This window comes from Rhinatrema bivittatum, chromosome 4 (assembly GCF_901001135.1).
Source record: "Rhinatrema bivittatum chromosome 4, aRhiBiv1.1, whole genome shotgun sequence".
In the NCBI taxonomy this organism is placed as follows: Eukaryota; Metazoa; Chordata; class Amphibia; order Gymnophiona; family Rhinatrematidae; genus Rhinatrema; species Rhinatrema bivittatum.
The window spans coordinates 449886324-449901596 of NC_042618.1; the positions used below are offsets into that span (position 1 = coordinate 449886324).

Sequence of the window (15273 nt, forward strand, 5' to 3'; positions counted from 1 at the left end):
CAGCCCAGACAGGGTGCAGGCTTGAGTGGCAGTGCCCCCCGAATCTTTCAATGAAGGTGTACCGACCAAACCCCCGAGAACAGGATATAGGGAGTCGCTTCTCTCTTTTTTTATCAGAGGTGGGTCGAGATCACATCAGACCAGTGTGTTCTGGAGTTAATAAGCAATGGCTATGCTCTGGACTTTCTCATTGCTCCTTGGATCGTTTTCATGGCATCTCCCTGCCACTCTCCGCAGAAGAGGCAGGAAGTGGAGTGTATGTTGTCAAGACTCCTCAGCCTGAGGGCTGTAGTCCCAGGGCCCATGTCACAAAAAATATGGGCTGATATCCCATTTATTTTGTTGTGCCCAAGAAGGAGGGTTCTTTCACCCCATCCTAGATCTCAAGGAAGTCAACCATCATTTACGGGTAATTTGTTTCTACTTGGAAACCTTATGCTGGATGCAGCAGACCTGGCCGAGGACCCAGAGGAAATTTCGGTGGCCAAAAGGGATGATCCCAAGGTGGTACACCTTTTCCATAGAGAGTTACTCTGGTCTTTGATTCCACATGTGCTTCAGGAGCTGGGAATCAATATTTCTCAGGAAGAATCTGACCTGGAGAGATCAGATCCTGTGTTGGATGGTTTTCATGATCCAGCGAAAGCCTTTCCCTTTCATAAATCGGTGAAGAAGTTGGTACTTCGGGAGTGGGTAACTCTATAAACTGGCTTGAGGGATGGCAGAGCTATGGCATAGCTTTATCCGTTGCCAGAACAGGGAGCTTTTAGCACTCCATAAAGTTGACACTTCTGTGTTGGCAATCACTAAGAAGATCACCATTCCAGTAGTGGGTTCGGCCACTCTAAGAGATGTACAAAATTGCAAGTTGGATCTTCACCTCAAGAGGATCTTTAAAGTGTCAGCCCTGGGCATAAGGGCTGCGATCTGCAGCAGTTTTATGCAGAGAGTTTTTCTGAATTGGGTCCAGCAATTGCAGGAGATGTAGGCTGTGTCAGGGCCAGCAGCACAGCAGGCTGAAAGTTTCGAGTCGGCTGTGGCATATGGGGTGGATGCTTTGTATGACCTGATTAGGACGTCTTCCAGGATTATATCTGCGGTGTCAGCTAGAAGATTCTGTAGTTATGGACTTGGTTGCTGGATGTTTGGTCCAAATCTTAGGTTGGGGCTCCTCCATTTAAAGGAAGTTTGGAGAAGACTTGGAATCAATCAGAAGACAAGCCAAGAAGCAGATGATTTTTTCCTGCTTCTTTGAGATATGAGATTTTGCCAAGCTAAAGGTTGTTTGGAGACTCAGAGGCAAACAGCAATCAGACCTCAGTCCTGGGGCCAGTCCTTTCAGAGTGGTCAGAAGCCATCCTAAGACAACACTGTTACAGGTGCACGAGGTGCAAAGTCCTCACAATGAAACGAGGAAGGTCCACTCCAGCCATCGGAGAACTCTTGACATACTTTTTAAAAAATGGACCAAAATTAGAATGAACCAGTAGGTCCTAAGCGTGATAAGATGGCTCTGTGTTAGAATTTGCTCATCCAGTACAAGACACTTATATGGTTTCCCCTTGCGCTCTTCATGCCAAGCGAGTCTCTGTTTAAGAGACTGTGGACCACTTGCAGTGTCTGGGGGCTATAGTACCAGTTCCTCTGGAGGAGCAAAGAACAGGAAGATACTCCATCTATTTCGTGGCTCCAAAAAGGAAGGGATATTTTGGCCAATTTTGGATTTAAAGAAGATAAATTTGGCTCTCAAGGTTCATCGTTTCTGCATGGAGACTCTGAGGTCAGTCATAGCGGTTATACACAGAGGGGAGTTCTTGGCATCTCTCCACTTGACAGAGGCATATCTGCACATAGTCATCAGGCCAGAGTTCCAGAGATTTCTGAGGTTCATGATCCTAGGGGTACATTTTCAGTTTTGGGCCCTTCCCTTCGGACTGGCAATGGCGCTGTGTACCTTACCCAAGATGATGGTGATGGTGGTGGCAGCCTTGCAAAGGGGGATGGTATGGTGGTACATCCTTATCTGGATGACTGGCTCATTCATGTAAAATCAGAGGACCTCTGTTGGCAATTGGTACAGAAGGTACTGATGCAGTTGAAGTCTGTAGGATGGGTGGTGAATCTGGCAAAGAGCCATCTCAGTCCCTCCCAGACACTGAAGTATCTGGGAACTCAGTTCGACATACTGAAAGGAAAAGTGTTTTTCACGAAAGAGAGGTTGCTGAAGTTACAAATTGAGATTTGACACATGCTAGAGCTTTTGGTGCCCAAGGTCTGGGACTATTTATAAGGCCTAGGCTGTATGGCATCAACATTGGATCTACTACATTGGGCATTCGCTCATATGCAGCCTCTTCAGAGGATACTTCTTGCACGCTGGAATCCGTTATCTCAGGAATTTCATCTTCCCCTCCTGCTCGAGGGGGACAGTCTTTCATGGAAGCTTATTCGCACCAGTCTCAAGTGTGGTTTGGAATTAGAGGTTCCAAATTGGGTGATAGTCACCACCGATGCTAACCTCTCCAGATTGGGGGGTGGTGTGTCAGGATCAGTCGGCGCAGGGCCAGTGGCTGAAACAAGAAGCCTCATGGTCTAGAGACCAGAGTGGTGTGTTTTGTTTTGCTTTGCTTGCCTTTCTGCCATGGTTATAAGACCTTCCAGTGTGTGTTCTATCGGGTAATGCAACAACGGTGGCTTACTTCAACCTTCGGGGCATAACCAAGAGTCAGGCAATAGCTCAAGAGACCCAGGAGTTGATTTTCTGGGCGGAACAGACTTGGAGTGGCGGCATTTCACCTTACAGGGGTAGACAATGTTCAGGTGGATTTTCTCAGTCAGAGAAAACTAGACCCTGGGGTGTGGGAGCTATCTGATACAGTGATGCATTTCATTCACAGGAAATGGGGGTAACTCTATATGGGCTTAATGGCTACCAGACAGAACACCAAAGCATCTAATTTTTACAGCCGCCGAAGAGAACGCGGTGCGGAAGTTATTAATGTCCCAGTTCTGCCATGGTCTTGAGGAATTCTTCTTTGTCCTCCATCCATGGCCACTGGTGGACAAGGTGTTACGGCAGTTAGAGAAACATCCATGCAATGTGATTCTGGTGGATCTAGAGTGGCCACGTCGACCATGGTTCACAGATCTGGTCAACATGGCCGTCGCTGAGGTTCGCCCATCTGTCGAATCTTCTTCACCAGGACCCAATATTTTCAGATCAGGCAGCTCACTTCTGTCTCATGGCCTTGCTTTTGAGAGAAGATGGTTGAGATGGAGGGGATATTCCAAAGCAATTATTCCTACCTTACTTCAGGCAGAGTGACCTTTCACATCTTTAGTGAATGTGAGGATTTGGAGGGTCTTTTGAGTTCCTGTGTGCTGTTAACTGAGTGCAGCCTATTCAGGCTATGGTGTTGCATATTTTGGCTTTTTTACAGGTGGGTTTGTTCAAGGGTCTGGCCTTTAACTCTCTGAGAATCCAGGTAGCAGCCTTGGGGCTCTCTCTGAGGTAAGGTGCAGGTATATCCTTTGTCTGCACATCCAGATATCATATGGTTCTTTCAGGAGCCTAAGAATTTGCATCCTCCGGTGAGAAAGATCTGTCCGCCTTGGAATCTTAATCTGGTGTTTAGAGGACTGTGTGTGGCTCCATTTGAACCACTAAGGAGGGCAACACCTCAACCTCAAACTGCAACCCTCTTCCCCCCCTCACAGACTGGAAATTGGGTTATTTAAATCCACCACCCTGCAGGTCTGCCTCATCTATGCCCCCCCCCCTGGCCTTCTTGAGCATGACCCTTCTCCCCTCATTGAGTTTCTCATAGACAACCTTAAGACCGACATCCCTGCAGTTATTCTCGGAGACTTCAGTCTCCATATGGATACTAGCCCTGCAACGCCCGCCTGCGAAGCCCTCCTGGTCTCCCTCACAGCCCTGGGCTTCAAACAGACTATCATCACACCTACGCACAAAGCAGGTCACACCCTTGACCTACTCTTTGTCAATTCCCTCATTTCAGTTCCCAACTCCCCTGTAGCCACCCCTGTCCCCTGGTCCGACCACTTCATCATTAATGCCATTGGTACTCTCAACACCTCCACCAGTGCATCACAAACCAGAAAAAACGATCTCATTCTGTAAACCCTGCTCCCCTGAGGCCATATCCCTAGTGATTGAAAAAGCAACTGTGAACCTGGACCTATCTAGTCCTGACGCAGCCCTTCACTCTTGGAACAACATCACCAGCTCCATAGCCGAGGAACTATGCCCCCTGATCCACAAAGAAATCCCCCTCTCGCAGACAGATAAAAAACCATGGTACAACAATGATCTAAAAAAGCTAAAGCAGGCACTCAGATCGAAGGAACGTATCTGGTGCCGGCTACCCACCCCCTTGCATAAAGCAGAATATAAACACACCCTCCACAACTACCGTCAAGCTACCCTCAAAGCTAAACGAGACTTCTACTCATCCAGAATCCATGACTATCAGTTCAACTCCAGCGCTCTCTTTTCCTATGTTGCTGACCTTACAAAGCCCCCCCTCCCCACCCCCCATGAAATAAACACCAAGGAAAAATGTGAAGAACTCGCAAAGTATTTCCACGACAAAATCTCTAACATTATCAAGCGCTTCCCCCCCCCCCCCAGGCCGTCCCCACCCCTTTACTCCCTAACCATAATGGCTTCAAGCTGCAATCCCTGGACCCTACATCCACCTCAGAGATAGAGTCCATCCTAAAAAAGATAAAACCAGCCTCGCACATTGCAGACACAATCTCCGCGAAAACCCTCCTCTCCATTCCCACTACCATTGCTAAATCCCTGGCTGACATAATAAACTGCTCGCTGTCATCCGGCAAAGTTCCAGACCCCCTCAAACGAGCAGTTGTCAAGCCCCTCCTCAAAAAACCCACCCTCAACCCCTCTGACCCAGCAAACTTTCGACCTATATCTAACCTGCCCCTCCTCGCCAAAGTACTCGAGAAGGTAGTCAATTCTCAACTCTCTGACTTACTCGAGGACCACCACATCCTACATCCATCCCAATTTGGCTTCCGTAAGGGTCATAATACTGAAAATCTCCTGCTAGCAATCACCATCACCATCCTCATAGGCATGGGCCAAGGGAAATCTTTTCTCCCCGCTATCCTTGATATCTCAGCAGCCTTCAACACGGTCAATCATCAAATCCTACTTTCCCTGCTAGCAGAAATAGGTATCTCCGGCACAGCATTATCATGGTTCTCCTCCTACCTCTCCCACAGAGAATACCTAGTAAAAATCGACAAAACCGAATCTGCTCGCATTCCTCTCATGCAAGGTGTTCCCCAGGGGTCCTCACTCTCATCTACCCTCTTCAATATTTATATACTGCCCCTTTGCCACCTTCTCTCTGACCTAGGCTTGAACTTCTTCCTGTACGCCGATGACGTGCAAATTCTCATCCCCATCTAAAATACGCTCAAAGAAACCCTCCAACTCTGGGATTCCTGCCTAACCTCCATCAACTCGCCATTATCCAACCTCCACCTTGCTCTAAATGCAGCTAAAACTGAGATACTCATTATATCTAATCAACCTGAACACACACCCCCTACCAACATCCCCTGCTCTTCCTCTTCCCTCTCCCCATCCCCCTCTGTGAGAGAACTGGGTATCAAACTGGACCAGCACCTCAACTTCAAAGCTCATATTAAGTCCCTGCTAAAGGGGGGCTTTTATAAACTCCACATTCTTAAAAAGCTTAAGCCATTGCTCCACACTCAAGATTTCCGCCTAGTCTTGCAGACTCTCCAAAGTGGACTACTGCAACTCCCTTCTCCTTGGCCTCCCAGACTCGACCATTAAACCTTTACAAATCCTACAGAACGCCATGGCGAGAATCTTAACAGACACCCTTAGAAGAGACCACAACACCCTGATACTTAAGGACCTGCACTGGCTACCCATCTCCTTCCGTATACAGTATAAAACGCTTACCACCCTTCACAACCTGCTTTATAAAAATAGCCCCTGGCTCAAAGATTCGCCTCATTTCCGCGTAACCAATCGTCCAACCAGATCCTCCCTTGCAGGCACCCTGCACACTCCCTCCCTCAAAATCGCTCACCTCACCACCACTAGAGAAAGGGCTTTCACTATCGCAGGCCCTACCCTCTGGAACTCACTTCCCACCCATCTCCGTCTTGAACCCTGCCTGCCAACCTTCAAAAAAGGCATCAAGACCTGGCTGTTCAGAAAGGCTTACCCTGACACTAACCAAACCTAGACACCCTCCCACGCCCCCCCCCCCCCCCAGACTTCTCCCCGGCCCACTCCTTTCCGCTCTACATATCCCTGAATCAAGCCACTGAACCCATTGCCCGCCCTCCCTCCCATCCTATTTTCTCCCTAACCTGTAGCAATATTACGATATGTTGTAAATAAGTTCCTCTCTGCATTTATGGTTGGTTTTCTCTCTCTCGCTCTACCTGCCTTTCTCTCTTTCCTCTCCTATCTCCCCTACCCCTCTCCCTTTTCTCGCCTGCTCCCATCCCTTGCCCCCTGTTCATTGTAATTCCTCCTCCTTTGAGTTATTTGTAAACCGGCGTGATGTGTCCTATGAACGTCGGTATATTAAAAGCTGTTTAAATAAATAAATACATAAATAAGCATTAAAGGACTTGACTCTTAAGGTGTTTTTTCTGGTGTCTATTTGTTGAGCCAGGAGAATCTCAGAGTTCCAAGCTTTGTCATGCCAAGATCCCTTTCTACAGATTTCAGATTTGGGGATGCTACACATGATGCCTTCCTTTCTGCCAAAAGAGGTTTCGGCGTTCCATCTTAGTCAAACAGTGGAACTTCTAGCATTTCTGGATCTGGATTTCTCCATGCCTTACACGAGAGAACTTAGGCTCTTGGATGTGAAGTGTGCATTATTGAGGTATCTGAAAGTTACTAATGATCTCCTTAGATCAGCTCACCTCTTTGTATTGTGAAATGGTCCAAAGGAAGGAGATAAGGCATCTAAGGCAATAGTTGTGTGGGGCTGAAGAAGGCGATTGGGTCAATTTATATTTCTAAAGGTTGTCCTATGCTTGAGGATTATGGACTCATTCGACATGTTCTCTGGCATCCTCTTGGGTCGAATCACACCAGGTTTCTCCGCAGGATATTTGCAAGGCAGCTATTTGGAAATCATTGCATACTTTTGCTAGGCATTATCGCTTGGATGTCAGGGCTCCAGCTTCCATGTGCTTTGGTGAGATTGTTTTATGAGCGGGACTCTCCAGGTCCCACCCTTTTTGAGGGAGCTTAGATACATCCCAAGAGCCTGGACTGATCTGGATATGAACAGGAAAGGAAAATTATTTCTTACCTGTTAATTTTCATTCCTGGAATACCACAGATCAGTCCAGAGACCCGCCCATTAGAGGGGAGAAGAGTCTGCTGCTCGCACTGATGGTTTGTATATAGTGCAGAGTTGTTGAAGGTTTTCAATGCTGTTTACTTGTGTTATTTTGGGAAACAAGTTTCCATTTTGTTGCAACTTCACCTTTCTCCTGCTTGTTGAGGGGGAGTGTGCATTTAGGATTCTTAGAATTGCTGTCATCTTGGTTTAGGTACAGATCAATACTGAGGGACTGCACGGGGTATACTAGGTTATGTAGCAGTGTCAGTGAAACTTTCTCTGTCTCCATCTGCTGGCGAGGATGCAAAACCCAGGAATCTGGACTCATCTGTGGTATTCCAGGAATGAAAATTATCAGGTAAGACCCAGTTATCCTCTTTGTAGCATCCTTAGCCAGTTAATGTTCAAGGATCATTTAAAATATGGTTTACATTGATTGTTTTTTTGTTTATGCTCGATTTATTCTTAACTTTATATACAGAACAAAACAAGCTTTGCCACGAGATTCTGTTATAGAAGATTTGCACTTAAAAAATCGATATCTTCAAGAAAAGCTTCAGGCTTTAGAGCGGCAGCTTTCCAAAGATACCTTTTCTAGACCTTCAGTAAGTATCATAAACCAAGATTGTTTCAAAGATGAAAGTAGATCAGTCTTTCTCTGAAGACAAGCAGGTTCACTAAGTCGCACAAGTGGGTCACATGACTGTTCATGGTACCAAGCACAACACAATTTGAAGAGTTTTCTGTTAAAAACTAACCAGGTAATTTTCAAAAGAAAATATAAATGGAATTTTCAAAAGCCCATCTAAGTGTACTTAACTCAGGTAAAGCAAGTTTGCTTACCCGTAAACTGTCTCTTCCATAGATAGCAGAATGAATTAGCCAAAATAAGTGGATGTTGTCACCTGGCAGCACCAAACAAACTTGTCTCTCCAAGCTAGTAGAACTTTGAGTTCTGTTGAGCATGAGCGGGAAGCTCTGCACAGGCATTGCCTTGTGAGCCTCCTCAGAATGTATCAGAGCTAAATCTAGCTATGTAGTGTACTCTCCAAGGAGGTGGGCGAGTATTCTATAGCTAATTCATCCTGCTGTCTATAGAAAATATTGTTTACAGTAAGCAAACTTGCTTTTTCCTAGCGTGTAGCAGATGGACTCAGAACAAGTGGGTATAGTGTGCTCGTGCTAGCAGTTGGAGATGGATCTGACGTCAGCACGGGTACATATACCCCCACAGGAAGTGAAGCAACTCAGTAATTTCCGTCTCCAAAGCAGTTTGAAGCGCCTGCACGCTCGCTGAGCGTGTTTTCCAATACTACTTTCTACTTTCCCTGCTGGAAAGCCTGGGATGGGTAGTCAACCTAAACAAGAGCTGCCTACAGACTTCCCAATCACTGGAATACCTGGGAGTCCAGTTTGACACCCAGGCAGACAAAGTCAGCCTCACCAGCAAGAGGAGGTTAAAACTCCAGACGCGTCTACCTTGGAGAGTCTACGGTCCTTGATGGGAGCCAGCCGGCCCATAGCTTGGGATTATCTGCAGGTTCCGGTCTCATGGCATCCACCCTGGACGTGGTACCCTGGGCGCGGGCCCATATGAGACCACTACAACGCTCCCTCCTTTCTCAATGGAGCCCACGCTTCCGGAATTACTCCGTGCATCTACCTCTACCAGCCAGACTGCGGACCCAGCTACGGTGGTGGTTGCAGTCCAACCACACGAACAGGGGGTCGAAGATGTCCTCCCCCACGTGGACTCTGCTCACCACAGATGCCAGCCTAAGCGGATGGGGAGCACACTGCGAAGAGCTCACCGCCCAAGGGCGGTGGAACAGAGAACAGTTGGGGTGGAACATCAACCGTCTAGAGGCACGGGCAGTCCGATTAGCCTGCCTGCGATTTGCTCACAGACTGAGGAACAGAGCAGTCAGAGTGATGTCCGACAACGCCACCACGGTGGCATACATCAACCGACAGGGCGGAACCAGAAGCCAACAGGTGTCCCTAGAGATAGCCCCGCTGATGGCTTGGGCAGAGGCGAATCTCCAGGACATCTCCGCCGTCCACATTGCCGGAAAGGACAACACCGCGGCAGACTTCCTCAGCAGGGAAAGCCTAAATCTGGGAGAATGGCAGCTGTCCTCCTCAGCCTTCCAGATGATTGTGGATCAGTGGGGGACTCCGCACATGGACCTATTAGCGGACAGGTCCAATACTCAAGTCCCCAGATACTTCAGCCGCAAGCGAGATCCGTTCTCTCACGGGATCGACGCCCTGGTTCAGCCATGGCCTCCAGGGACCCTGCTATACGCCTTAACCTCTCTGACAGTGTGTCCCAGGTCCTCGTAGCTTCACGAAAGCCTTCTACTAAGAGATCTTATTGTTCCAAATGGAAAAGATTCGCCTTGTGGTGCACCACAAAAGGAATAGATCCCTTTTCATGCCCCACATCAAGGTTCCTGGACTACCTCTGGCACATCTCGGAGTCTGGCCTACAAACTTCCTCCATCCGAGTGCATGTCAGCGCCATAGCCATTTATCACAAAGGTGTAGGAGATGCCCCGATCTCGGCGCAACCCCTGGTAGGGCACATTATGAGAGGCTTGCTCCAACTAAAGCGTCCACTGCATCCTCCGGTCCCATCATGGGACCTCAATGCTGTTCTAGCATGGCTCATGCGACCTCTGTTCAAGCCCCTGCACTCCTGTGAGCTTCAACATCTCACTTGGAAAGTGATCTTTCTAGTTGCTATAACATCAGCTCGCAGTCAGCTACAGGCATTGGTAACATACCCACCATATACCAAATTTCTGCACAATCGTTTGGTACTCCACACTCACCCTAAATTCTTGCCAAAGGTAGTTCTGATTTCCACTTAAATCAGTCCATAATACTTCCTACCTTTTTCCCAAGGCCTCACTCACAACCAGGTGAGCAGGCTCTGCATTCCTTGGACTGTTAAATGTGCACTTGCCTTCTATCTGGACCGCACTGCAGCCCATGGGAAGTCCACCCAACTGTTTGTCTCCTTCGATAAAACCGAATTGTTAGTTCCGGTGGGCAAGCAGACCCTGTCTACCTGGCTAGCGGACTGCATTTCCTTCTGCTACCAACAAGCAGGCCTTCTGCTACAAGGACGCGTAAAAGTGTATTCAGTAAGAGCCAAGGCAACGTCAGTAGCGCACCTCCATTCTGTACCTCTTGCTGACATCTGCAAAGCTGCCACATGGAGTTCCCTCCACACATTTGCAGCTCATTGTCTTGACAAGGCTGACAGGCAGGATTCCATCTTTGGCCAGTCCGTCCTGCGTAATTTGTTTCCAGTCTAATAACCCAACTTCCTTTCTGCGACCCACTGAAAAATTCAGGCTGCCCTCTTACCCAAAACCACCCCAGTTGTTGTGCCTGTTGCACGTCATTAGGTGTTTTGGCATCATTATATTCGGGCATCCTGTAGCTCACTATTCACCCACATATGCGGACTACCACCCTGCTTGACCTGGGAGAACGCAGAATTGCTTACCTGTAACAGGTGTTCTCCCAGGACAGCAGGATGTTAGTCCTCACGAAACGTGCCCACCACCCTGCAGAGTTGGGTTCACTTACGTTTTATTATTTTAATTTTCGCTTGTACTTTTGCCACAAACGAGACTGAAAGGGGGACCCCTGCTGGATACAGGGTTAGTGCATGCTGGGCATGCTCAGTGTGCCAGTCAAAGTTTCCGTGATAGGGCTCCATCGATGATGTCACCCACATGTGAGGACTAACATCCTGCTGTCCTGGGAGAACACCTGTTACAGGTAAGCAACTTTGCTTTTTTAGGAGTAAAGCTTAATTCCCTCCCGCCTTTTAGGAATCATTTTTATGATTTTGGATTGTCTTCCTGTTTTCAGGGTTTGAAAAAAAGAACAAAATGAAAAAATGGGGTCTCCCAACATAAAGATTCACCTATTGGCACAGCCATAGCGATCCTGTGGTCACTATGGACTAGGCCATATGCACCATTGCTGGAAGGATGACATTCCTGCCATACTGCTGCTCCACATGTAGTTATCCATGGCGGAGCCAGCAGTGTAAGAAGAGCACATGGTGGTAGCCCTGCCCTCCCAATGCTTGCTCTTTTTCTCCCCTCCCCAACCCCGGCTGGTACTACACTGGCACAGATTCGTAGAGCACTGGCTTGCAGCAGGATGGATCTTGTTCAGAAAAATACAGGAGCATAGTTTGGGGCAGGGGAGGATGCAAGATGATAAAACTTTGCAGAAGAAGATGGAAGCAGAGCATAGATGGGCAGAGGCTCACACATACTGGAAGAGGCCCACAGTCTCAAGTGAAAGGAGGAAGAGTTCCGGGGCTGAGGGGAAATAAGAGTGCCTGAATCATGCTGGGTAGGGAAGAATTCTGGCGTTCAAGAGGTAAGTTAGAAACTGGTGGGATATGGCCTAGGGAGAGAGTACAGGAGATGGAGAGAGGGAAGGACAGGGAATTGGGAGTTCACTGGGTTTTGGGGTAAGTGGAGCTTGGAAAGAGAAGAAGCATGAGGGTAATGTGGTAAGGAAGGGGGAGATAGCTGGGTAAAGGAGGGCAGGGGAAAAAGGCAGAGTGCCGGGCTCATGCTTGGGGAGGAAGGGGAGAGAGTATAAGATTACATGTGGGTATGAAGGAGAGAGCTTGTGATGTCATTTGTTTTGTGTACATTTTTTCACTTGGCCATAGATGCCAAATTACCTGGTTATGACTCTCCCTGTTGGTGACTTTTGTCATGTTTCCATTAACTAGGGAGTTCCACTTGTTACATCTTGAACCTCTTTTCAGGAAAACAAAAATGTCTTACTTGTAACGGGTATACTCTGAAGACAGGAGGTCACCAGTTCACAAACACACCCTCCTCTCCTTGGATGTTCTTCTTTTCCTTCTGCACACTTGGCTATATTGGAACAGAGAGCAGCTATAGGTCTGCCGTAGTGCAGGAAATCCCATATACATGAAAGCTCTGGAAATTGCATTCTTATAAAAACCATGTATGGTCTCATAACCTGCTTGTGTGACTGGTGAACTGCTGTGCGTAAGTCAATTCCTACTGCATTTGAAATTTTCTTATGAAATGCTTTTATTTGGAAGCATAGCAATAACAGCAGAAAAGGAGCAAATGGTCCATCCATTCTGCCTGGCAAGTCTATGGTAGTGTCCGCCATACCGTGTAGGTTACTCCCATGCTTATTAGTTTCCCAGACCATAAAAGTCAGAGCCCTCGTTGGTTGTTGTTTAAATCCAATTCCCTGTTAACCCCTTGCCATTCAAGCAGAGATGTTAGAGTTGCATCATAGTATCAGGCATATTGGTTAAGAGTAGTTAAAAGTGGTTAAGATTAGTAACTGCTGCATCAGGAAGTTACTCCCCTACTGAAGAAGGGACCTGTGTGGTCTTGAAAGATCATGGACACAATCTTTACCAATTTGTAGTTAATGTATGTCATATACTGGCCAAGCATATCTGCTTGAGCATATATACTGAAACTTTAAGAGATCTTTAAGATCATGAGAGGACTTGAACGAGTAGATGTGAATCGGTTATTTACACTTTCGAATAATAGAAGGACTAGGGGGCATTCCATGAAGTTAGCAAGTAGCACATTTAAGACTATTTGGAGAAAATTCTTTTTCACCCAATGCACAATAAAGCTCTGGAATTTGTTGCCAGAGGATGTGGTTAGTGCAGTTAGTGTAGCTGGGTTCAAAAAAGGTTTGGATAAGTTCTTGGAGGAGAAGTCCATTAACAGCTATTAATCAAGTTTAGTTAGGGAATAGCCACTGCTATTAATTGCATCAGAAGCATGGGATCTTCTTAGTGTTTGGGTAATTGCCAGGTTCTTGTGGCCTGGTTTGGCCTCTGTTGGAAACAGGATGCTGGGCTTGATGGACCCTTGGTCTGACCCAACATGGCAAGTTCTTATGTTCTTACTTATTTGTTTCCCAAGACCATAAAAATTGGGACCCTCATTGGTTGCTATTCGAATCCACTTCCCTTTTCCACTCTGCCATTGAAGCAGAGAGCCATGATGGAGTGGCATCAACAGTATGAAAGCTTCTTGGTTAAGGATTGTTTGGACTTTGATGCACAGTACCAGAAATTCTCATCTGTGGCCATGCAGCTATTTCATTTTGACAGTGTGGTACCCTGCATTTACTGTAGATCAGAAAAAAAGACTCTAAAATAATTTTGGCATACCAGTGACACTACTTATGAAGCAGTAGAATTATTTTTATTCTCTGTCCCATTTCCTTCCCCTTTCTAACTAAATCCATCTTTCATTTTCTGTAAATCAGTGTTCACTGGGACTAAGTAACCAACAATAATATCAAAACTGGTTGCAGGAAAAATGTGTTTTACAATATCTGGTCCTAGTATTTAATAGTGAATTAAGGAAGGTTCAGATCTAGCTCACCAAGGGATTTTGAGATCCATATTCAGCCGCTGTGCAGCTCGGCTAGTTAGTCAGGTAAAGCTATCCGGCTAACTTAGCCTGAAAATTTAACAGCGCAGGTGTGCCTCTGAATATTTCCTATTCCGTTACCTCATCCCTGTATATCTGTCCTTCCATGACCGCCTTAAGCAATGTACTTGTCTATCGCTAAATGTATGATATATGAACACTTCAAATTACTGTAATTGGCTACTTATAATATTTGTGTCATGATTTAAACCGTTGTGATCTTCACTTGGAACAATGGTATATAAAATGGCTAAATAAATATCAGGCTAACTCTGCTCCCTCCCAGTTATGTATTGTTTCACCTGCCACTTAGCCAGCTATCTATTTAGCTGGATAAGTAGTTATCTGGCTAAGTGGCAGCCGCTGATCCCAGGCTCATATTCAGCCACCGCCACTTAGCTGGATAAGTTGAAACTTATCTGGCTAAGTAGCACTGAATATGGACCTCTTTGGATTTTTTGTTGTTTTTTTTTTAAGTTTTATTAATTCTATACTAACACAATTTGTCATTTGAACCATAGCCTCACAGAATTTGTAAAGCAGAACAGACTACAATGGATAAGTTTTAAATTTAAGGGTTAAAGTAAAATTTAAATGTGACACTTTTGAGATTTGTGCTGCTCAGGGGTGATAGAAGAGTATTTGGCGCCCTAGCCGAACCTTTGGTCATGTACCGCTCTTACCCAACCAGCAGAATTTCCAGTACAGCACTCAGTCATACTGGTGACAGTGGCTGAAGCACAGCACTCCTTTCTTTGGCATTAGCTCTTTCAAAGCACACTTGAGGGCCTTGCGCTGGTGGGATTTTGCTGCCCCCAAATTTTGGCACTCTAGGCAATCACCTAGCATGCTTAATGGAAGCAATGGATCTGGTCCTGTTAGTCTCTTTCTAGCTGACTGCCAATGGGCTGATTACTAAGAATCCGAGTTGTTTACCATCTCTGGTTCTTGACAAATTTTAGATACAGAAATATAACTCTTGAACAGCATTTAAAGAAAATGTCTTGCAATACATATTTTATTACATCAATCAGGATTTCCACAAGCTATAATAAGACAGGCTTTCTTTTCTTTATTACATTTTCTGTTTTCTATTGATTCTGAGCCTTTATAGTAATCATTCTTTCCTTTCTCAATGGAGCTCAGCACTTTATTGTTGAAAGGATGTATTGATTCCTGGCAGTTTGATCTCTTTGATGCAGTAGAGTCAGGAGGTAATACTTTGTGGCACAGAAAGCTATTCGTTCCTTTTCCTCACAGTACGGAGGAAATACTTTATCATTTATCAGCTTTACATAATCAGGAGATACCTACCGTCATTTAGTCCTAAGATTTTAACCATTTCTGTACCAAAAACATTAGTATCTTAAATGCTCTTTTTTCCA

The 15273-nt window shown here is 46.2% G+C and overlaps 1 protein-coding gene across 3 annotated transcripts in view; it reads left to right on the plus strand.

Annotated features, from left to right (window-relative positions):
• Nucleotides 1-15273, plus strand: part of CEP290 (centrosomal protein 290) — a 557889-nt gene that overhangs the window by 421134 nt on the left and 121482 nt on the right. For 2 of the 3 annotated variants that reach the window (XM_029601651.1, XM_029601650.1), the window contains exon 43: nucleotides 7879-8002. The exons of the other annotated variant lie outside the window; for it this stretch is intronic. In XM_029601651.1, the coding sequence (XP_029457511.1) occupies nucleotides 7879-8002 (124 nt within the window). The remainder of the gene's footprint in view (nucleotides 1-7878; nucleotides 8003-15273) is intronic. 3 annotated transcript variants of the gene reach the window in all.